This window comes from Garra rufa, chromosome 4 (genome assembly GCF_049309525.1).
Source record: "Garra rufa chromosome 4, GarRuf1.0, whole genome shotgun sequence".
In the NCBI taxonomy this organism is placed as follows: domain Eukaryota; kingdom Metazoa; phylum Chordata; class Actinopteri; order Cypriniformes; family Cyprinidae; genus Garra; species Garra rufa.
The window spans coordinates 30,812,111-30,836,839 of NC_133364.1; the positions used below are offsets into that span (position 1 = coordinate 30,812,111).

A 24,729-nucleotide genomic window follows, 5' to 3' on the forward strand; every position below is an offset into this window, starting at 1 on the left:
AAGTTTGCTGCCGTAACATGGCCGAAGCAGGCGCAGTAATATCACGCAGCACATCGCAGCACAAAGTGACCAACTGCATACACAGGGAGCGTTTCTCGTTGGAAGTTACCTAGCTGGGAACTAATTTCAGGTGCTGCGTGATATTACTGCGCCTGCTGCATCCATATTACAGCAGCAAACTTCCTTTGCTATTACGCCGGAATGGGAGTGTAGTTCCTAATCTTATCGGCCTAGGAAATCGCATCTTTAAATTTTTTGCCGGTCTTAGTACGTGATATAACTGTAGAAGTGTTGAGTTTTAAATAGGACAAATACCGAAACTGTCATTTTTTAACGCGATGCTATTGGTCTCATAGGATTCAATGATCTATGCTAAGCTATGCTAAAAGTGATATCGCCAGAACAGGAAAACATCTGAATGGATTTCAAAACGGTAAAAATCAACTTATTAACTCGGGAATGAGCCTATTTCCAAAAAAAAAAAAGAAAAAAAAAGTGGGTAAACATTTCCTTTAAATGTTGACTATATACCAATAACATCAGTGCCAAGAATATTAAATGTTGAACTTTAAATATTACATTAGAACAATTAGCCAACAGAACAAAACTCAATGTCAACAATAGACTGCAAATTTAATTGAAAAGATTTTAATGCACATTAGAGATAATGTGTTAGAGAAAACAATTATAATAGAACATCAAATATAGCAAATAGGACTAAATTAAGTTGGCAGGCATGTTATAAAAAAGAGACGCTGTGGTTTGAATTACTTTTTAAAACACATTCAATACATCCAGCAGACTATTAATGTAATCGAAGGTTCAGACACAAGAGGGGAGCACAGAGAATCTAAATAAAACATGAAGAAACAGCATGTTTAGTTTCTTGCATGAGCATTATTCATATGATCTATAGCCAATAAACAAGATAAGGTTTATCATATTTGTACATGCGTGACTCTCTACAAGACTGATTACCATGATAAAACAAGTATTTTTAAGCAATTCGGTATTTTTAAGGAAGAGTCTGATTATTTTTTAAGATTAAAATTGAGTTACTGTTGCACATAAAACACCTATGAGGTGAGAGTGATTAGTAATATTAGAAGTGACATGCCCCCTTTAAGCGACACCTACGGCGTGACATCACCGGCAGATCATGGGGTGTTCCCGACGCAACGCGTCGCAGCTGACGGAAGTGCAGAGCGCTTGTGTTGTTGTGCTCGGCTTGTGCCATGTACGGCGGTCTGTGAGGTTGCTGTGAGATGAGCGCTGAGATCGTGTCATGACATCCGCGAGCATTATGGCAGCTCTATCGGGTCAGAGCGATGATCCCGCCGAACCGGACCAGTCCCTACAGCACATGCTGAAGGCCATCGCGGACGAGCGGAACCGCCTGAACGTCAGACAGGACCTTAGCGGACTGGGTCAGTAACGTTACATTCAGACGTTAACAGTTACCCCTCGATCCTGTCACAGCCTCTGTCTTTCTTTAACGCTGCAGACACGTCCGAATTGATTTTAATATGACAATAAACGCGAAAACAGGCCGCGGTCATCTACTATTGTTTCAACTGATGCTCCTTTATGACATCATAGTTCACGAAGCGTGCTGCCGCTCTCTCGCGCCTGTGATGTCATAGTCCTGTCTTCTCTTTTCAGCATTATAATTCAATATCTATCTATCTATCTATCTATCTATCTATCTATCTATCTATCTATCTATCTATCTATCTATCCATTTTGACAGCATGTCTGTCAGTCTGTGTAGTCAGAATAAATGTCAAGGAATAAGTGTTTTACTTCATGTTATGGTAGACTAAATCACAAAATTCTTTCTTAGTTAACACCTGTTGAAAATGGCATCGTGCTGAAATGCATGACACCGCCTATATAGACAAAATGTTTAGAAAATTCCTTGTTAGATTACACTTTGGCTGATTGATTGCATTGGCATTCCATTTGACTTGGGGATTTCCATCCTATTAACACTGAAGGGAACGAATGGCAAGGGTTTTAATGAATTTATGGTCATGTTAGGTGGTTTCTACAGGGTAATTTAAGAATAAGCTTAGGCTCTATTGATCCTAGTTAATTCATGTAGTCAGAAAACATGTTTGTCCCCATCAAGACCAGGTTTCGTAACTGGAATCCTGAAAATTCCTTGAGGAGAGATACCATCTCATATTACTCTTAAAGGACCCTTGTCTTGTTGTCAGGGTCAGAGTTCTTGTGATTACAGTCACATGCAAATTCATCATCTAAGCTCACAGCAAATACATTAGAGCGACTCCCCCTTAATCATTCTAAATCATATATTTTGGATATTTCAGTTTTCCTCACTCAAATGAGCCAGACTGTACAAAGGAAATTAATTTTAACCAATTTTTTCAACATCTTTGATTATGATGTTGTCTTTGTGCTTCTCTCTCTTTCTCCGTCATCTTTCTTTGGTGTTTTTTTCCTTTTTAATATTTCATTCTCTGTGCGACACTGTTAATGTTTAGAGTTTTGCACTGCTCTTCACTTCTGCTTCCTGAACATCTTCCTCTGGTTACATATCACACGATATCACACTTGCTGTCTTGGATGGCGCATGTTTTTTTTGTTTTTTTTTTCGTAACACTTTAGCAGAAGGTTAAAGGAACACTCCACTTTTTTGGAAATAGGCTTATTCTTCAACTGCCCCCGAGTTAATAAGTTGAGTTTTACCTTTTTGAAATCCATTCAGCCGTTCTCCTGTTCTGGCTGATATCATATAACTTTTAGCATAGCTTAGCAAGTGTAGTTCCTAATCTTATCGGCCTAGAAAATCGCAGCTTTACATTTTCCGCTGGTCTTAGTACACGATATAACTGTGGAAGAGTCACGTTTTAAATAGGACAAATACCGAAACGTATTGGTCATTTTTGAACGCGATGCTATTGGTCTCATAGGATTCAATGATCTATGCTAAGCTATGCTAAAAGTGATATCGCCAGAAAAGCAGAACGGCTGAATGGATTTCAAAACTGTAATACTCAGCTTATTAACTCAGGGGGAGCCTATTTCCCCCCAAAAAAGTGGAGTGTTCCTTTAAAGGACCCTTGTCTTGTTGTCAGGGTCAGAGTTCTTGTGATTACTGAGTAACTTAAGTCACATGCAAATACATCATCTAAGCTCACAGCAAATACATTAGAGTGATTCGCTCTTAATCATTCTAAATCATATATGGTGGATATTTCACTCACTCAAATGAGCCAGACTGTACAAAGGAAAGTAATTTTAGCCAATTTTTTCAACATCTTTAATTATGATGTTGTCTTTGTGCTTCTCTCTCTTTCTTCGTCGTCTTTCTTCGATGATTTGTCCCTTTTTAATATTTCATTCTCTGTGCGACACTGTTAATGTTTAGAGTTTTGCACTGCTCTTCACTTCTGCTTCTTGAACATCTTCCTCTGGTTACATATCTAAGAAATCACACTTGCTGTCTTGGATGGCGCATGTTTTTTTTTTTTTTTTTTTTCGTAACACTTTAGCAGAAGGATAATTTCGTTAGTTAATATGTATTATGAACTAATAAATGAGTGTTCACAGCTTTTATTATTCTAAAATAATGTTATGCTTAACTTTTAATATTGGTTATTGTTATCTTATGTTTTTATAATACATTGTCTAATGTTAATTTACACAACATGAAATGAAAAGAATTTCATCTTATTCTTAAAATGTTTAAGATGTTTTCCCTCAGTCCTTTTATTTAAGCTTGGTTAGTTGGATAATTGTCAGGATATGTTTTTTTGTGTGTTTTAAAGCATTGCAAAACTTTATCCAGAAGTGTTTCCATTTGAAAAATATCATATTTTGAAAGCCTGCTTGCTTGCCATTGGGGGTTAACTATATGTAGCAGTAAATATCACAAGCCAAGCTATCCTGAAATTGTCCAGTGAACCAATTAAGCTCCATTTAAAGAACGTGATGTTACTGAACTCTTTCAGTCCCAATGGTTCTATTTGGGTGACTCATGGAGGCATTCTGTACTAGGAATTAGACAGTACCAGTAACTTGGCAACTGTACGATATACCTGACAAAATATTGATGAGATTTCCACAAATTTTCAGAAGACAAAGTCCCTAGAGCACAAAAATGAGACCTTAAGGCCTTGAAGATATTACAAAAAAATCCTTAAATGAATTATACTGTCTACTGTGATTAAATTCCGTTTGTTTTTTATGGAAACCCGTTTCTGAAAAATAAAGAAAAGATAAAAAAGGTAACTGCGACTTTTTATCTCACAATTCAGAGTTTTTTTCTAGCAATTTTGAGTTTACATCTTGTAATTCTGAAATTTTTCTCAGAATTGTGAGATATAAACGCACAATTTCGAGTTATAAAGTCAGAATTGCTAGATATAAACTAGATATATAAATAGATATAAACTAGAATTGCGAGATACAAAGTCTATATCTATATCTAGTTTATATCAAGCAATTTCTGACTTTGTTTCTCAGAATTGCGAGTCTATAGGCGTTTCTCAATGTCAAGGAAGGATCCTCGGAAGCCAGAATTTCGAGGATGCTACGTCATCGACATCCGTCGAAGGACTGTTCCAATGTCGAGGATCCTCGGAGTTTCAACCAAGGACTGCGTCCTTCGTTCGAAAAATATCCCATACACAGGAAAGGATGCGTGTAGCCTTCGCGCTCTTCGCGCTCTAAAATCACCCACAATCCTATGCGCGCAGCTTTGCTATCTTGTTCAAAAATACAAATGTCGGACGTTAGCGGAGTCATGAAGGGAATGAAGGGATCATTTTGCTCAATATGGTAAAAATAGTGTAGTTGGGGAAATTAAAAAATAAACTTGTTTGTGAGATACGACAAGTCTTTAACAAATAGTTGTTAAATTATAAATATTTTTCAATATCAAATATTATTACAATGGCTTGGTTGAATTCCGGTCTGTTATTTCTTGATAACAGACAACCGCGAAGTATACGGCACACGGTTGCCATGAAAAACAGAGCATTGCTATGGACGCAGTTCTGTTCACTCAGGCAATATAATAGTTTTTAAATCAATAAACTCCTTTTTAATCATATTGATTTTTTGACTGTCAAGTGTGTTTAAACAGTGCAGGGTCAATTTGACGTAATGGATGTAATTATTTTTAAATAAATGATAAGAGCGGACCTTTCACTGAGGTAATGACGCAATAACGTGCACTTGCTAGCCTGTTCCATTTATGTGTTCTCCGAATGCTTAAGAGGAGTCTCGCCTAGCCTCTGAAGGAAGTGACTTGGAAGGACCAGTCCTGCCAAGGACGTATCCTTGACATTGAGAAACACCTTATATCTCGGAATTCTGACTTTATAACTCACAATTGTGAGTTTATGTCTCAGAAAGAAAGTCAGAATTGTGAATTTCTAACACAATTCTGAGGAAAAAAAAGTCAGAATTGCGTGAAGTCGCAATAACCTTTTTTCATTCAGTGGCGGAAATGGGCTTCCACAGTTTTTAACTTTAGAAGAACTGAAAAGTTTCAGAAGCTGTGGTGGAATTAAAGGGAAGAAAGAAGTAGGTTGCAATGTTGTTGTGCTGGCAGTGCTTTAGATGGTATCTGAGTGTTGAAGTTGTTGCGGTTGATCTATTCTATAGCATCTGTTCAGAGGTCAGAGATACTGGATGATATCTTGAGATCAGACTTGTCCCGGTCATTTAATTTGTTTGTTATGAAAAATGAATTCAACACATGGATTTAAAACATAAGGTGATGATACACAAGACAACCAGGTGAGACACAGGGCCCACGATTGATCCAAAGTATCCATAAAGAAATGTGTTGCTCATTCTCAAAGGGAAAGGGCCCAAGCAACATTATTTGGCAACGTTGCTCAAAAAGTCGTCCTGTGTATCATCACCTTTGGTGTTGGAATTTAGAAAGAGGAAGTACTGCTGGATATTTGTTCAGTTCTTCCTGAGTATCCACCACTCAACAAGCTTAAAAGGGTAGTTCACCCGTCATTTGTCATCATTTACTCACCTTCAAGTTGTTCCAACCATGTTTTAATTTGTTATAAAGGGGTCATACGATGCGGTTTCTTGCTTTCCTTTGTCTTTGGAGTGTTACAAGCTGTTTGTGCATAGATAAGATCTGTAAAGTTGCAAAGCTTAAAGTCTCAAAACCAAAGAGATATTTATTATAAAATTTAAAGGAATAGTTCACCCAGAAATGAAAATTTAATGTTTATCTGCTTACCCCCAGGGCATCCAAGATGTAGGTGACTTTGTTTTTTCAGCAGAACACAAATGTAGATTTTTAACCAAAACCGGTGCAGTCTGCCAGCCATATAATAGCAGTGGATGGGCACCAGACCTTTAAAAGCAAAAAATAACATGCACAGACAAATCCAAATTACACCCTGTGGCTCGTGACGATACATTGATGTCCTAAGACACGAAACGATCGGTTTTTGGGAGAAACTGAACAGTATTTATATCATTTTTTACCTTTGATACACAGCCACGTCCAGCTCTCCTGAGCACGAGCTTTGGCACGATCCATTGCCATTATATGTCTGGCAGACTGCACCGGTTTTGGTTAAAAATCTACGTTTGTGTTCTTCTGAAGAAACAACAAAGTCACCTACATCTTGGATGCCCTGGGGGTAAGCAGATAAACATTAAATTTTCATTTCTGGGTGAACTATCCCTTTAAGACTCAGCCACACCTCCCTAAAACAGCTCGTTCAAACACACCCCCAATGGTCCACGTCATGGGGTGAGTAGATTAGCATAACACCACACATATGTATATGGGAAAAAAAAAAAGGTGTAACGTTTACTGGCTGTAGTAGTGTTGCAGCCGTCATGTTGTGGAGACGCAGTGAGTTTCATTGCGAAAGCAACAGCGAAAGTACTTTGTTTTCATTCCAAACAAGGATACAAGTAGAAATCAGTGGTTAAGTTATATTTACAACACTGTTCCGAAACAGTACAATGCAAATATTCGAGTGAGTGATGCCTAATTCGCGGAGGACTGTTTCCTGAACCTGGGAGAGCATCTTACAATGCCAGCTGTGCACAAAAAGGTTGAGGCTATGAAGTGGGGCAATTCCAATGTTGCAAGGACAGTCTGTGCTTCTGACTGACGGCCTTTATATTTTTTTATATTTAAACGTGTTAAAAGACAGTATGAATCATTATAATCAGTAGTTATGTCCCCACTGGATGCAACAAATGCCTCATTTATAATTGGTTTTATTGTTTGTGTCTCATTGCACCAAGAAACAAGGGGCGTAACATTTCCTTCACACGCTTGAGGTATTCAGCCAATTACAACGCACCATATGGCTGGCCAATCAGAGAACACCTCGGTTTCCGTCAGCGATGAGTTTTGTAAAAATCAAAGCTTTCCAGAAAGGCAGAGCAGGGAGGAGCAACAATAATGTACAGTATGTGGAAAATAATATGTTTTTTAAACTTAAACTGCATAAACGCATTGCATTACAACAAATACACAAAATAATGTTTTTTTTTTTAGCAACATCATATGACCCCCTTAATTTCTGCTGAACTTTTTCTGCCTGCTTTAAAAGGCAGTGGGCTCCAACAACAGTTTGGTTAACAACATTCTTCAAAATGTTTGTGTTCAGCAGAAGAAAGAAAACTTGTTTTTGTGTGATCTATCCCTTTAATCTTGTTGAGTAGTGGATCCTCAGGCAGAACTGAGCAGATATCCAGCAATATCTTCCTCTTTCTAAATGAGGATGTGGAAGTCCAGGTCCTATGATCATTTCTCTTTTTTTGTAGATTGAGAACCATGGAAGTAAATGTCATGTTAGGAGTTACTGAAGCACTCCTATACAGCACTGTAGCCCCTTTTGTGCTGACAGGGTGCTGACAGGGTGGAAGTGTTCCAGTTTTCAAAAAAGAAAACTTCTGATGTCTCAATGGATTGACAGAACAAAACTAAATTGCTCATTAAGATCAATAAAGATGTCACTAATCACCTGTACAATTGCAGCTAATGATGACATAAAGACACTGACTTAAAATTGTTTTGAAATATGTTGCAAATATGCTTTCAGACCTTGCAATCATATACAAAGTCTAAATCCATATACAGTGCCTTGCAAAATTACAAGTGTATACATATCCTATTACTATTTCACGTTTTGTTGCAGCATTATGTTAAACTGCTTTAAATTAGTTTTTCCCCACATCAATTCACTCCATACACCATAATAATGACAAAGCAAAAACCATATTTGCAAATTTTACAAATGTATTAAAAATAAAACAACTAAAATAACTACATTGCATAAGTATTCATACCCTTAACTCAGTACATAGTTGAAGCACCTTTACAGCCTCCAGTCTTTTTGGGTATGATGTAACAAGCTTTGCACATCTGCATTTGGCAATTATCTGCCATTCTTTGCCTCACCTTTTCACCTCTCAAGCTCTGTCAGCTTGGATGGGGGCTGGCAGACATTTTCTAGAGTCCTAGTTGTTCCAGTCATCTTCCATTATGGGTAATGGAGGCTACATGCTTCTGTGAACCTTCAATGCAGTAGATTTTTGATTTCTGAACTCTTCCCTAGATCATTGCCTTAACGCAAGTCTGTCACTGAGCTCTACAGGCAGTTATCTTGACCTCAGGACTTGGTTTTTGCTCTGATATGCATTTTCAGCTGTTAAACCTTTTCTGAGAGGTGTGTGCCTTTCTAAATCATACTCATTCAAATGAATTTGCCACAGTTTAACTCCACTCGAAGTGTAGTAACATCTAGAAGCAATATGAATGCTCCTGAGCTAAATTTCGAGTGTCCCAGAAAAGGGTATGAATACTTATGCAACGGGATCTTTTCAGTTTTTTTTTTATTTTTAATAAATTTGCACAAATGATAAAAACCTATTTTTTGCTTTACCAATATGGAGTAGGGAGTGTAGATTGATGTGGGAAAAAAGTAATTTAAAGTTGTTTAGCATAAGGCAGCAACATAACAAAATCTGAAAAAAAAATGAAGGGGTATAAATAATTTCGCAAGGCACTGTATTAGTGTATCCATGTTATTCTTTGGGAATTTATTGAATGGTAAAAAGTGGGCTTGTTATATTGGAATGAACCTAGAAATGAATGCAAAATTGCAAAAAGTCATTTGAGAGATGAAACAACTTATTACAATTGTGATGAAAGATTATGAAAATTTAAAAATAATATACATCAATGAGTTGGTCACAGTAAGACATACAATGTGTATTAAGCAAGTAAACAGGATGAATTTTGATTTTATATTGACTGTACTATCTTTTATTTGTCAAACTTGCACAAACATTGAAAATCACCAATAACATCTGACGACAATTCAGAATTCAGAATTTTTCTTTGTGAGGTGAAATCTGACAAAAAAACTATTTTGCAGTCAGTTATTGTGCGTTTTGCGTAATAAAAAATGCATTTTAACATTTAAAAATTTTAGGTAAAACACTTAAATGAAATTCATTGCATTTAATTAGATTCGGTTTTTTTATTTTTTTTTAGGGTGCTTCAAGGATGACCGCATAGTGTTCTGGACATGGATGTTCTCCACATACTTCATGGAGAAATGGGCGCCCCGTCAGGACGATATGCTCTTTTATGTGCGCCGCAAGCTCTCCTACGTCAGTGCAGACAACACAGAAGGGAAGAAGGTGAGATTAAGCTAAGAAAAATTAAAAAGTAACTAGGGTCGAGTGTTGTTTTGTCTTGTTTCAAAACAGTTCAAAGAACATTCCGAATGTCATCCCACGTGAGCAAAAATGTGTACATGTTTGGATGAGGCTGAGTACATGATGAAAGAACTCCTAACTTTATCTTGCTGATAACCTTCTCCCAAGCAGTAAAGAATGACAGAGTAAATAAAGTTACAAACAGAAATTGTTTTACAATGAATCATTTGGACATAAGGGTTTATAGGATGGAGAATGTTGGATGGTCATTGGATGCACTTGGCAGAGATAATTTGCAAAACATGAAACCATAGTAGCTAAACAGACTTTCTAAGATGGTTAATCTTGCCTACATTAATTATGTCATGTTATGAAAATTTGAGATTACCAAGAAAGGTTTGAAATAATTGTGTGAGACCAATTCTATTTCTATTCTAATTACATCTAGCTCAATGCAGAAGAGAATCAGATGATCCACCAAAAAATCCTGTCCTATCAAAGCACAAGGGCAGAGCATCTGAACTGGGATTTAATTTGCTGTGACTTGTGTTGGTTTCAGGTGGAGGTCGAAGTTTACAGAAGAGACTCTAAAAAGCTGCCTGGACTCGGTGATCCTGACATCGACTGGGAGGAGAGCGTCTATCTCAATCTCATCCTGCAGAAAGTAAGTAAACCTCCATGATCAGACGCTATGATGTGTATATGCGCAATGTAACGTCAATGTAAACAGAAGTTTTTCATAATGTTGTTTTGCTCATGTCTTTTGTCCTACAGCTGGACTATGTGGTCACATGTGCAGTTTGCACGCGCTCAGACGCAGGAGACATCCACATCCACAAAAAGAAATCCCAGGTAAAGACCACATTTCTGCCCTCCAAAGGCAAAGTGCAGTAACTACGCCAACACTGAAACTGAGAAAAATGCCTTTAAAGTTTTTACACCAGCTAGTCAAACATGTTGACACTCTTGTTTCTCTGAAACACTCTTGTCTCTCTGGGACAAAATTGAACCAGGAGACTTTGCCACAAGACAAAACAGTTGTCACAAAGTCCATTTTAAGCCTTAACTCAATTCTGACCAAATGTGTAGTTACTGCACTTTGCCTTTGGAGGGCAGATTTGTGCAGTTTGGGTGATGAGATACAACTGCACAGTTTAGACGCAAGGTAAAACAGTAGGCAGTCTTACAGTTCAGTTAATCTAAAGTTTAGTCTAAACTCAGGGTTATGATACCAGAAGGTGAATTATAATAGGATATGTATACACTTGTCGATAATCAGGTGTTTAGTGCACAAACTTGAGTCTTGCAGTTATCCATTATTAGCCTTAGCCTGAAGATTGACACTAGAAGTTGTTTATTATTAGATAATTTAATGTGCTTTTTAGTAATTAGTTAAAAAAATCTAATTCTAGGCATGCTTTAATAATCTAATGTCTTGTTTACACAAAATCTTAGTAACATTCTGTAATTGGGCAAGTCAAAAGGTTATGAAACTGCAAATTGTAGTTTAATACTTAGTGTAAAGCATAAAGCATTGGTTGTTTACTACACTGAATAACTAACAGGGTTAATAGTTTTACCATTCGGTCAGTTGTTATTAGAAAAACCGTATGATTATGAAACTACAAGCTACTCTACAATCTCAAAACCATGGTGAAAAGGTTGACATTTTCAGCTGACACACCCAGATAGTACACGTACCTCTCCAAAAAGTCTGTAAATACATCCTACCTCAAACATCTAAACCAAAACCTGAACTAAACAAACTGATAAAAGAGTTCACTTCCTTCTTAGGCTAATGACACAGACATGTCATAAAATGGTTGAATGTTATTTCTATGTATTTGCAACTGAAAACAGGGGATCTCTTTATTTACAGCAAGTGTTTGCCTCTCCAAGCAAACACCCAATGGACAGCAAAGGGGAGGAATCAAAAATGAGCTACCCCAACATCTTCTTCATGATTGACAACTTTGAGGAGGTAACCTTTTCTAAGGCTCTCAAATGACATTGTGGTGCTAGATCAAACGTGCTGGTAATTTTAAGAGCTGTGTACTGCAACATCAGGTTAACCAAAGGAGAAACAAGTGGCATCAAACATAAGGAAACAAACTCTGTTCTGTTCTCGAAAGTGTTATCTTTCTGAGGTTTGTATGAACAGGTTAGACAGGTTTACGTGGTTTTCCTGATGCTGTTGCCACCTAGATTAGTCAGGTAACTGAGTTTACAGTCATAAATGTGAATTGTATGTCCGTTTTAGAATATTATAATGTTTTTGTAGGTTTATCTATACAGAAGTAAGCAGCGTCCCAAATGATGCACTAAACACTATGCACTTATATACAGTCGTGGCCAAAAGTTTTGAGAATAACATAAATATTGGAAATTGGAAAAGTTGCTGCTTAAGTTTTTATAATAGCAATTTGCATATACTCCAGAATGTTATGAAGAGTGATCAGATGAATTGCATAGACCTTCTTTGCCATGAAAATGAACTTAATCCCAAAAAAAAAACGTTCCACTGCATTTCATTGCTGTCATTAAAGGACCTGCTGAGATCATTTCAGTAATCGTCTTGTTAACTCAGGTGAGAATGTTGATGAGCACAAGGCTGGAGATCATTATGTCAGGCTGATTGGGTTAGAATGGCAGACTTGACATGTTAAAAGGAGGGTGATGCTTGAAATCATTGTTCTTCCATTGTTAACCATGGTGACCTGCAAAGAAATGCGTGCAGCCATAATTGCGTTGCATAAAAATGGCTTCACAGGCAAGGATATTGTGGCTACTAAGATTGCACCAAAATCAACAATTTATAGGATCATCAAGAACTTCAAGGAAAGAGGTTCAATTCTTGTTAAGAAGGCTTCAGGGCGTCCAAGAAAGTCCAGCAAGCGCCAGGATCGTCTCCTAAATAGGATTGAGCTGCGGGATCGGAGTGCCACCAGTGCAGAGCTTGCTCAGGAATGGCAGCAGGCAGGTGTGAGCGCATCTGCACGCACAGTGAGACAAGACTTTTGGAAGATGGCCTGGTGTCAAGAAGGGCAGCAAAGAAGCCACTTCTCTCCAAAAAAAAAAACATCATCAGGGACAGATTGATCTTCTGCAAAAAGTATGGCGAATGGACTGCTGAGGACTGGGGCAAAGTCATATTCTCCGATGAAGCCTCTTTCCGATTGTTTGGGGCATCTGGAAAAAGGCTTGTCCGGAGAAGAAAAGGTGAGCGCTACCATCAGTCCTGTGTCATGCCAACAGTAAAGCATCCTGAGACCATTCATGTGTGGGGTTGCTTCTCATCCAAGGGAGTGGGCTCACTCACAATTTAGCCCAAAAACACAGCCATGAATAAAGAATGGTACCAAACCACCCTCCAACAGCAACTTCTTCCAACAATCTAACAACAGTTTGGTGAAGAACAATGCATTTTCCAGCACGATGGAGCACCGTGCCATAAGGCAAAAGTGATAACTAAGTGGCTCGGGGACCAAAACGTTGACATTTTGGGTCCATGGCCTGGAAACTCCCCAGATCTTAATCCCATTGAGAACTTGTGGTCAATCCTCAAGAGGCGGGTGGACAAACAAAAACCCACTAATTCTGACTAATTCCAAGAAGTGATTATAAAAGAATGGGTTGCTATCAGTCAGAAGTTGATTGAGAGCATGCCCAGTCGAATTGCAGAGGTCCTGAAAAAGAAGGGCCAACACTGCAAATACTCTCTGCATAAATGTCATGTAATTGTCGATAAAAGCCTTTGAAACGTATGAAGTGCTTGTAATTATATTTCAGTACATCACAGAAACAACTAAAACAAAGATCTAAAAGCAGTTTAGCAGCAAACTTTGTGAAAACTAATATTTGTGTCATTCTCAAAACTTTTGGCCATGACTGTACTATGTACATATGCGCTATACACTCAGCTGTGTAGTGTATACAATTTATAAGGGTATTTTGTCATTTTTAATCTGAGTCTCCCCTCTGCTACGTCATTAAAGCTGCAACAGTTAAAGGAACACTCCACTTTTTTGGAAATAGGCTCATTCTCCAATTCCCCCCAAGTTAATAAGTTGAGTTTTATCATTTTCAAATCCATTCAGCCGTTCTGGCAATATCACTTTTGGAATAGCTTAGCGTAGATCATTGAAAGCTGAGACCAATAGAATTGCGTTCAAAAATGACCAACGAGTTTCGATATTTGTCCAATTTAAAACTTGACTCTTCTGTAGTTATATTGTGTACTAATACCTGCGGAAAATGTAAAGCTGCGATTTTCTAGACCGATAAGATTAGGAACTACACTTCCATTCCAGCGTAATAGTCAAGGAAGTTTGCTGACGTAATATGGCCGAAGCAGCCGCAGTAATATCACGCAGCGCCTGAAATTAGTTTCCAGCTAGGTTAGCATTTGCACATGTGCTGTGTGATATTACTGCGCCTGCTTTCGGCCATGTTACGGCAGCAAACTTCCTTGACTGTTATGCCAGAATGGAAGTGTAGTTCCTAATCTTATCGGCCTAGAAAAAGGTATTAGTACAGGATATACAGGTCCTTTTCAAAAAATTAGCATATTGTGATAAAGTTCATTATTTTCTGTAATGTACAGATAAACATTAGACTTTCATATATTTTAGATTCATTACACACAACTGAAGTAGTTCAAGCCTTTTATTGTTTTAATATTGATGATTTTGGCATACAGCTCATGAAAACCCAAAATTCCTATCTCAAAAAATTAACATATCATGAAAAGGTTCTCTAAACAAGCTATTAACCTAATCATCTGAATCAACTAATTAACTCTAACCACCTGCAAAAGATTCCTGAGGCTTTTAAAAACTCCCAGCCTGGTTCATTACTCAAAACCGCAATCATGGGTAAGACTGCCGACCTGACTGCTGTCCAGAAGGCCATCATTGACACCCTCAAGCAAGAGGGTAAGACACAGAAAGACATTTCTGAACGAATAGGCTGTTCCCAGAGTGCTGTATCAAGGCACCTTAGTGGGAAGTCTGTGGGAAGGAAAAAGTGTGGCAGAAAACGCTGCACAACGAGAAGAGGTGACTGGACCCTGAGGAAGATTGTGGAGAAGGACTGATTCCAGACCTTGGGGGACCTGCGGAAGCAGTGGACTTAGTCTGGAGTAGAAACATCCCCAGGTCAAGCCACTTTTGAACCAGAAACAGCGACAGAAGCGCCTGACCTGGGCTACAGAGAAGCAGCACTGGACTGTTGCTCAGTGGTCCAAAGTACTTTTTTCAGATGAAAGCAAATTTTGCATGTCATTCGGAAATCAAGGTGCCAGAGTCTGGAGGAAGACTGGGGAGAGGGAAATGCCAAAATGCCTGAAGTCCAGTGTCAAGTACCCACAGTCAGTGATGGTCTGGGGTGCCATGTCAGCTGCTGGTGTTGGTCCACTGTGTTTTATCAAGGGCAGGGTCAATGCAGCTAGCTATCAGGAGATTTTGGAGCACTTCATGCTTCCATCTGCTGAGAAGCTTTATGGAGATGAAGATTCATTTTTCAGCACAACATGGCACCTGCTCACAGTGCCAAAACCACTGGTAAATGGTTTACTGACCATGGTATTACTGTGCTCAATTGGCCTGCCAACTCTCCTGACCTGAACCCCATAGAGAATCTGTGGGATATTGTGAAGAGAAAGTTGAGAGACGCAAGACCCAACACTCTGGATGAGCTTAAGGCCGTTATCGAAGCATCCTGGGCCTCCATAACACCTCAGCAGTGCCACAGGCTGATTGCCTCCATGCCACGCCGCATTGAAGCAGTCATTTCTGCAAAAGGATTCCCGACCAAGTACTCGGGGGAAGTTGGAGAATGAGCCTTTTCCAAAAAAGTGGAGTGTTCCTTTAAGTACATGAAGTGTCCAACATTCCACACTTCATTTTTTACTGTTAAGAAACTTAACAGAAAACTTGGGTTTTGAAATTCATTGAAATAAAATGTGTAAATGTCAGGTTATTGAAGTAAAAACAAGTATAAGTAAGGTTATTTTTTTAATTGTCTTCTCACCAGTGTTATTTTAGTGCCAGTGATACCGTATACTACTCTAGTTTTAATATTTTAAATGATTTTTTTTTTTTTTTTACATTTACATTTTCTTTTTTCATTTTTTAAAATACATTTTAATTTATTTAGTACTTTAGTACAAAGTAAATGAAAAGCAGAAATGTGACCCTGGAATTTTTGATGTATGGCTTGTAAGGATAGGACAATATTTGGCCGAAATACAACTATTTGAATATCTGGAATCTAGGGGTGCAAAAAAATCTAAATATTGAGAAAGTGCCTTTAAAGTTGTCAAAATGAAGTTCTTAGTGATGCATATTACTAATCAAAAATTATGTTTTATATATATGCACAAGAGAAAATTTATAAAATATCTTCATGGAACATGATCTTTACTTCATATCCTAATGATTTTTGTCATTAAAAAGAAAAATCAATAATTTTGCCCCATACAACGTGTTTTTGGCTGTTGCTACAAATATACCCTTACTAATTAAGACTGGTTTTGTAGTTGAGGGTCACAAATGTTGCCTTGCATATTTGAAAAAAATAAAAAATAATGAACTTGTTTTAGTTAAAGATAATAATCCCGCTTCTCATTGCCAGCCATATTTTAGTTCTAGCTTATGGTCTGTTTGTACTTTGATTTACCAGCCCGTCCATGCTGATCAGATCAAAATCATGGTCTGTCATGCTGTTTAATGTCATGATAATGCTTCTGCCTGCAGTTTCAAGACAAAGTGTGTTTTTCTCCCGTTATACATGGCTGGGTGGCTTCTGAATTATACTCATTTAACAGTTAAATAAGTTGGGGTCTGTACTACATACTACATACACATTAACAGTCCTAATAATTAGTAATTCTCTGTAACCACCAGTGCTGCAATTGTCAACATTGGCTGTGATTGTTGTGTGTGTTGGGTAGGTCTTTAGTGATATGACTGTTGGAGAAGGTGAGATGGTTTGTGTGGAACTGGTGGCCAGTGACAAAAGCAACACATTCCAGGGTGTCATCTTCCAGGGATCCATCCGCTACGAGGCCCTCAAGAAGGTCTATGATAACCGGGTATGTTGCTTTTTACATTTGTCCGAAATCTCATACACGCTTCCTGTGTGTATTTCATGGTGTTACCTGTGTGTACGTTTTTATAGGTAAGTGTGGCTGCTAAGATGGCCCAGCGGATGTCATTTGGCTTCTACAAGTACAACAACATGGAGTTTGTGCGGATGAAGGGCCCTCAGGGGAAAGGTCATGCTGAGATGGCTGTGAGTCGAGTGCCCACTGGAGACACCTCGCCCTGCGGCACTGAAGAGGACCAAGACTCCCCTCTTCACGAGAGGGTCCGTTACATCCGTTCCCAATTTTTCTGCAACTTCATGCTGCAGATTCAGTTAATGAATACTTAACCTTTTGCTTTTGTTCTCTGCATTGAAAGTCATGTAATTACATTTGGTTTAACTAATTTCATTTTTGAATTAATCGATAGCTCTGTTTTCCTCATAGGTGACATCATTCAGCACTCCACCAACCCCGGAGAAAAACAGACCCTCTTTCTTCTCACCGTCACTCCGGCGGAAAGTGCCCCGAAACCGAATTGCTGAGATGAAGAAATCCCACTCGGCAAACGACAGTGAAGAGTTTTTCAGAGAAGACGATGATGAAGGTACACTGGGACTTACTTATATTTAACAACAGTTTTAGTGGCATATTTTATAGATTTGTATTTATAAACAGGTTGTTTTGGTTCTGATTTTTTGTTTGGTTCTGAGGTGAAATTAGTTGTAAACATACAGATTGTAAAATTACAGTTTTCAGCTTTCATTCTATGATCTGTAACACACTTTGGCTATTCTGATGCCCCACCAAAAAAAAAAAAAAAAAAAAAAAAAAAAATATATATATATATATATATATATAGAGAGAGAGAGAGAGAGAGAATGATAGATATATAGATTAAGTGCAACATAAAAAAAAAATAAAATTACGAGATTAAAGTTGAAATTACGAGAATAAAGTTGAAATATTATGAGATTAAAGTCGTAATACTACAAGAATAAAATCGAAGTATTACGAGATTAAAGTTGCAATATTTCAAAAATAAAGTTGAAATTGCGAGAATAAAGTTGAAATATTATGAGATTAAAGTCGTAATACTACAAGAATAAAGTCGAAATATTACGAGATTAAAGTCGCAATATTTCAAAAATAAAGTTGAAATTACGAAAATTAAGTCGAAATATTACACAAATAAAGTCAAAATACTACAGAAATAAAGTTGAAATACTACAAAAATAAAGTCGAAATATTTCAAGAATGAAGTTGAAATGGTTAAAATTAAGTCAAAATTACAAGAATAAATTCTTTTAACATTTCGACTTTATTCATGCAATATTTAAACTATATTCTCGTAATATTTTTTACTTTATTCTCATTAACTTAAATAAAAAAAAATGTATATATAGCGTGCCACTAAATCACTGTCGTATTCTCAATCCGGTCCTTTGCATGCGCAGTATAGACTATCCTCTCAAAATATTATAATTTTAATTTCTACTATTTAAATTCTCGAAACATTTCGACTTTATTCTCGAGAAATTTCAACTTTATTCTTAAAATACTGACTTTTTTTCACAATATATTTAGACTTAATTCTCATCATATTTCAACTTTATTCTTGTAATATTTCGACTTTTTTCTCGTAGTGTTTCAACTTTATTCTCAAAATATTTAAACTTTATTCTTGTAGTATTTCAACTTTATTCTCAGAATATTTTGACTTTATTCTCGTAATATTTCGACTTTATTTTCGTAGTATTTTGACTTTATTTTCGTAGTATTTTGACTTTATTCTCGTAGTATTTTGACTTTATTCTCGTAATATTTTGACTTTATTCTCATAGTGTTTTGACTTTATTCTCGTAGTATTTCGACTTTATTCTCATAATATTTTGACTTTATTCTCGTAATATTTCGACTTTATTTTCGTAGTATTTTGACTTTATTCTCGAAGTACTGCGACTTTATTTTCATAGTGTTTTGACTTTATTCTCGTAATATTTCGACTTTTCTCATAATATTTTGACTTTATTCTCATAGTGTTTTGACTTTATTCTCGTAGTATTTCGACTTTATTCTCAAAATATTTAAACTTTATTCTCATAGTATTTCGAGTCTATTCTTGTAGTATTTCAACTTTATTTTCATAATATTTTGACTTTTCTCTAAATATTTCGACTTTATTCTCAAAATATTTAAACTTTATTCTCATAGTATTTCGACTGTTTTCTCATAGTACTGCGACTTTATTTTCATAATATTTTGACTTTATTCTCGTAGTATTTTGACTTTATTCTTGTAGTATTTTGACTTAATTCTCATAGTGTTTTGACTTTATTCTCGTAGTATTTTGACTTTATTCTTGTAGTATTTTGACTTTATTCTCGTAGTATTTTGACTTTATTCTTGTAGTGTTTCAACTTTATTCTCGAAATATTTAAACTTTATTCTCATAGTATTTTGAGTGTATTCTTGTAGTATTTCAACTTTATTTTCATAATATTTTGACTTTATTCTCAAAATATTTTGACTTTATTCTCGTAGTATTTTGACTTTATTCTTGTAGTATTTCGACTTTATTCTCATAATATTTTGACTTTATTCTCGTAATATTTCGACTTTTCTCATAATATTTTGACTTTATTCTCATAGTGTTTTGACTTTATTCTCGTAGTATTTCGACTTTATTCTCAAAATATTTAAACTTTATTCTCATAGTATTTCGACTGTTTTCTTGTAGTACTGCGACTTTATTTTCATAATATTTTGACTTTATTCTCGTAGTATTTTGACTTTATTCTCGTAGTATTTTGACTTTATTCTCGTAGTATTTTGACTTTATTCTCGTAGTATTTTGACTTTATTCTTGTAGTATTTTGACTTTATTCTCGTAGTATTTTGACTTTATTCTTGTAGTGTTTCAACTTTATTCTCGAAATATTTAAACTTTATTCTCATAGTATTTTGAGTGTATTCTTGTAGTATTTCAACTTTATTTTCATAATATTTTGACTTTATTCTCAAAATATTTTGACTTTATTCTCGTAGTATTTTGACTTTATTCTTGTAGTATTTCGACTTTATTCTCATAATATTTTGACTTTATTCTCGTAATATTTCGACTTTTCTCATAATATTTTGACTTTATTCTCATAGTGTTTTGACTTTATTCTCGTAGTATTTCGACTTTATTCTCAAAATATTTAAACTTTATTCTCATAGTATTTCGAGTCTATTCTTGTAGTATTTCAACTTTATTTTCATAATATTTTGACTTTTCTCTAAATATTTCGACTTTATTCTCAAAATATTTAAACTTTATTCTCATAGTATTTCGACTGTTTTCTCATAGTACTGCGACTTTATTTTCATAATATTTTGACTTTATTCTCGTAGTATTTTGACTTTATTCTTGTAGTATTTTGACTTAATTCTCATAGTGTTTTGACTTTATTCTCGTAGTATTTTGACTTTATTCTTGTAGTATTTTGACTTTATTCTCGTAGTATTTTGACTTTATTCTTGTAGTGTTTCAACTTTATTCTCGAAATATTTAAACTTTATTCTCATAGTATTTTGAGTGTATTCTTGTAGTATTTCAACTTTATTTTCATAATATTTTGACTTTATTCTCAAAATATTTTGACTTTATTCTCGTAGTATTTTGACTTTATTCTTGTAGTACTGCGACTTTATTCTCATAGTGTTTTGACTTTATTCTCATAATATTTTGACTTTATTCTCGTAATATTTTGACTTTATTCTCATAGTGTTTTGACTTTATTCTCGTAGTATTTCAACTTTATTTTCATAATATTTTGACTTTATTCTCAAAATATTTTGACTTTATTCTCGTAGTATTTTGACTTTATTCTTGTAGTACTGCGACTTTATTCTCATAGTGTTTTGACTTTATTCTCATAATATTTTGACTTTATTCTCGTAATATTTTGACTTTATTCTCATAGTGTTTTGACTTTATTCTCGTAGTATTTCGACTTTGTTCTCATAATATTTTGACTTTATTCTCATAGTATTTTGACTTTATTCTCGTAGTATTTCGACTTTATTCTCATAATATTTTGACTTTATTCTCGTAGTATTTCGACTTTTCTCATAATATTTTGACTTTATTCTCATAGTATTTCGACTTTATTCTCATAATATTTCGACTTTATTCTCTTAATATTTTGACTTTATTCTCATAATATTTTGACTTTATTTTCGTAGTATTTCGACTTTATTCTCGTAGTATTTTGACTTTATTCTTGTAGTATTTTGACTTTATTCTCGTAGTATTTTGACTTTATTCTTGTAGTGTTTCAACTTTATTCTCGAAATATTTAAACTTTATTCTCATAGTATTTTGAGTGTATTCTTGTAGTATTTCAACTTTATTTTCATAATATTTTGACTTTATTCTCAAAATATTTTGACTTTATTCTCGTAGTATTTTGACTTTATTCTTGTAGTACTGCGACTTTATTCTCATAGTGTTTTGACTTTATTCTCATAATATTTTGACTTTATTCTCGTAATATTTTGACTTTATTCTCATAGTGTTTTGACTTTATTCTCGTAGTATTTCAACTTTATTTTCATAATATTTTGACTTTATTCTCAAAATATTTTGACTTTATTCTCGTAGTATTTTGACTTTATTCTTGTAGTACTGCGACTTTATTCTCATAGTGTTTTGACTTTATTCTCATAATATTTTGACTTTATTCTCGTAATATTTTGACTTTATTCTCATAGTGTTTTGACTTTATTCTCGTAGTATTTCGACTTTGTTCTCATAATATTTTGACTTTATTCTCATAGTATTTTGACTTTATTCTCGTAGTATTTCGACTTTATTCTCATAATATTTTGACTTTATTCTCGTAATATTTCGACTTTTCTCATAATATTTTGACTTTATTCTCATAGTATTTCGACTTTATTCTCATAATATTTCGACTTTATTCTCTTAATATTTTGACTTTATTCTCATAATATTTTGACTTTATTTTCGTAGTATTTCGACTTTATTCTCGTAGTATTTCGACTTTATTCTCAAAATATTGAAACTTTATTCTCATAGTATTTCGAGTGTATTCTTGTAGTATTTCAACTTTATTTTCATAATATTTTGACTTTTCTCTAAATATTTCGACTTTATTCTCATAGTATTTCGACTGTTTTCTTGTAGTACTGCGACTTTATTTTCATAATATTTTGACTTTATTCTCGTAGTATTTTGACTTTATTCTTGTAGTATTTTGACTTTATTCTCAAAATATTTAAACTTTATTCTCATATTATTTGGACCTAATTCTCATAGTGTTTTGACTTTATTCTCATAATATTTTGACTTTATTCTCGTAGTATTTCGACTTAATTCTCATACTGTTTTGACTTAATACTCGTAGTGTTTTGACTTTATTCTCATAGTATTTTGGTTTTATTCTCATCATATTTTGACTATTCTCATATAGTGATTAATTTTTACATTCTCCTTTATATATTTCTGTTTATATTCTGACAGATATCTTTGGATGAGTCGTTTATTAACAGCCCTAGTTTTAAACAGGAAGAAATAAAAAACAAAAAACAAATATGCATACAATTTTGTGGGGAGGAAAAGTAATACTTTCAGTTCTATTCCATCCAAAGTGAAATTAAAGGTACTTTCCTCTTTCCTCAGACTTGTGCAATGCCACAAACCTGCGCTCGCGCTCTCTATCAGGAACGGGTCGCTCGCTCGTGGGTTCTTGGCTCAAGCTGAACAGAAAAGAGGAGTATTTTCTGTTGTATTCTCATCTCACCTACGTGACTCTTCCTTTGCATCGAATCACCACAGGTACAGCACACCTGCACTCCATACAAACTTGGTTCGTTTCAGTCTGTTAGCTGTGAATTGTACTGGCTAACTGGCTCCATTGTTTCTTTTTTAGATATCCTGGAGGTGAGACAGAAACCCATTTTGATGACATAGCATTTACTGATGACCAAGTTACCAAGTGCCTCCTCACATCAGGCCCCCGAGGAACCGCCGTGTGGCGTATGGACAGATAACCAAAAACAAAAACTTTGAACAATACGCTACAGTGAACGTGAAGAGGAATAGGGAAACCTAAGGAACAAACTCCATCAAGAAGTGCCTCTTCCACATGTTCGTCTGCCTGTGGCTTCAGAGAGACGCCCTCCAGAATGGCTCGAGACCTGGAACTGAAGTGGCACTAGACTGTGAGATGAAAGGGAAATGTTTATTGGGAGATGAAACCCAATAAACGAATGTCGTTCTTGTAAATACACTGCTGCTTAGATACTCAGTGAAATATACCGACCACAGCCGTCTCTCTTAAACCCTCCTGCAAGAGACACTCGTAGGTTTCACAGCATTACTGATTTTGTGTGTAGTGTATTTTCCAAAGGACATTTCCTCGCAGCTCTAGGCCTTAATACACATCGCTAACCAGCTAATATATATCAAAGTCGTCCTTTTGATAGCCCATTGCCGAATGAATCGCAGCTGTCCAGCGAATATCCGTCTGTACTTACACGACTGTCTGTTACTTGATATGTTTGAGGGGATTTATGATTCTCGAATACTAGTGAACGTGACGTATCTCCGGAGAAGACTCTGACGCATGTTTCGTAGGCCGTTTTTCCGGTAGATGGATGGCGACACCAACTGAGCACAGTTTTTGGAAACATCTCCGTTCCACAAAAACACTTTGTCATTAAACGTGACACTAGATCACATGATCCCACCCAGCAGACGTTGCTTTTTTGATTTTTGGATTGTTCTCTGCTGTGTTTCTTCAAGTACGGTGACTGTCGTCTTTGAGTTTCGGTTTTGAGAACTCTTTTGCACTAAAGGGCTTTTGGAGTTGAACATGTATAGCCAACCCAAAGTATCAGTATTATTTTGTTTTCTATGTGTGTGTCAGCTGAATGTAATAACTGATCCGACAGCTTTAATATCTATTTGATATTTGATAGGCAGATTTGCCAGCAGCGTTTCCAAGATGTTGTTCAAACTATTTTAAGACCCTAGTCTTCAGTTTTATTTCTTTTTCTTTTTTCTTTTTTGCTTTAGGTGCAAAGCTTCAGTCGAAGGCTGTTTTTAAAGAAGTCCCAGTTTGTTAAACGCTTCACAAATGCGCTTTTGTATCAAGTGGTAATTTAGCAGTAAATGTGCATGTTGTCGTATTTATGTTGTAATATGTATACACGCCTTTTCTGTACATCTTTATGAAAATACACATTATAAAAAAAGCTCTTGTTGAAATTCATCGCCCTTTTACTAAAAGTAAAAAATATACAACACATTGGGTATAAAACAAATTTTTGGAGACTGCAAAACGTGTAGGATCACCTTTGTTCATGTAGGGCTACAGACTGTTTTAGAATCAAACACCACCACTGCTTCAAATATGGGACAAATTCAAATTCTGCTGCTCTAAAAATATACAATGTCAAGTCAAGTAGCATTATTTATATACCGCTTCTTACAATGTAGATTGTGTCAAAGCAGCTTTACAGTATTAACAGGGAAGTAGTGTGTCAAAATAGTGTTCTGTAAAAATGGTGTTATGTTATTATTCAGCTCAGGTCAATAAAGATGTTGATTCAGTTCAATTCACTAACTGTGTGAAGTTCAGTTTAAATTAATACTGATAAGAATAAATATAACAATTTGGGGTAAAAATAATTGATTTGGCATTCACATTATGGAGGCCCAATGGTATTAACATACTGTATACTACAACAAAACCGAATCCTCTTACTGGTTGTGTAGATTAGCGATGTACACTTTCGAAACACTGACAGCTACATGAAGCTTCAAAACATTTACAAATCTTTCGTTTTGAATCTGTTTCATAGCTTGTGTCGAACTGGCCACATCATGAAATTTCAGCAAACAATGCCAAGGAGGTAAGACATCAGCAATTGTTGCTGCC

The 24,729-nt window shown here is 35.6% G+C and overlaps 1 protein-coding gene across 1 annotated transcript; it reads left to right on the top strand.

Annotated features, from left to right (window-relative positions):
- Positions 1-1,208: 1,208 nt before the first annotated feature.
- Positions 1,209-24,056, top strand: kiaa0930. Its single transcript, XM_073838972.1, has 10 exons — positions 1,209-1,427; positions 9,527-9,675; positions 10,253-10,357; positions 10,468-10,545; positions 11,573-11,674; positions 16,646-16,786; positions 16,873-17,061; positions 17,225-17,384; positions 22,467-22,622; positions 22,717-24,056. Exons 1-10 carry the CDS (start codon positions 1,286-1,288, stop codon positions 22,755-22,757), a joined length of 1,263 nt encoding a protein of 420 aa, XP_073695073.1. The 5' UTR covers positions 1,209-1,285; the 3' UTR covers positions 22,758-24,056.
- Positions 24,057-24,729: the final 673 nt, after the last annotated feature.

Coding starts and splice junctions, on each gene's coding strand:
- kiaa0930 (XM_073838972.1), top strand. CDS start 1,286: ATGACATCCGCGAGCATTATGGCAGCTCTATCGGGTCAGAGCGATGAT. Junction 1,428..9,526: donor ACAGGACCTTAGCGGACTGG/GTCAGTAACGTT, acceptor ATTTTTTTTTAG/GGTGCTTCAAGGATGACCGC. Junction 11,675..16,645: donor TGATTGACAACTTTGAGGAG/GTAACCTTTTCT, acceptor TGTGTTGGGTAG/GTCTTTAGTGATATGACTGT.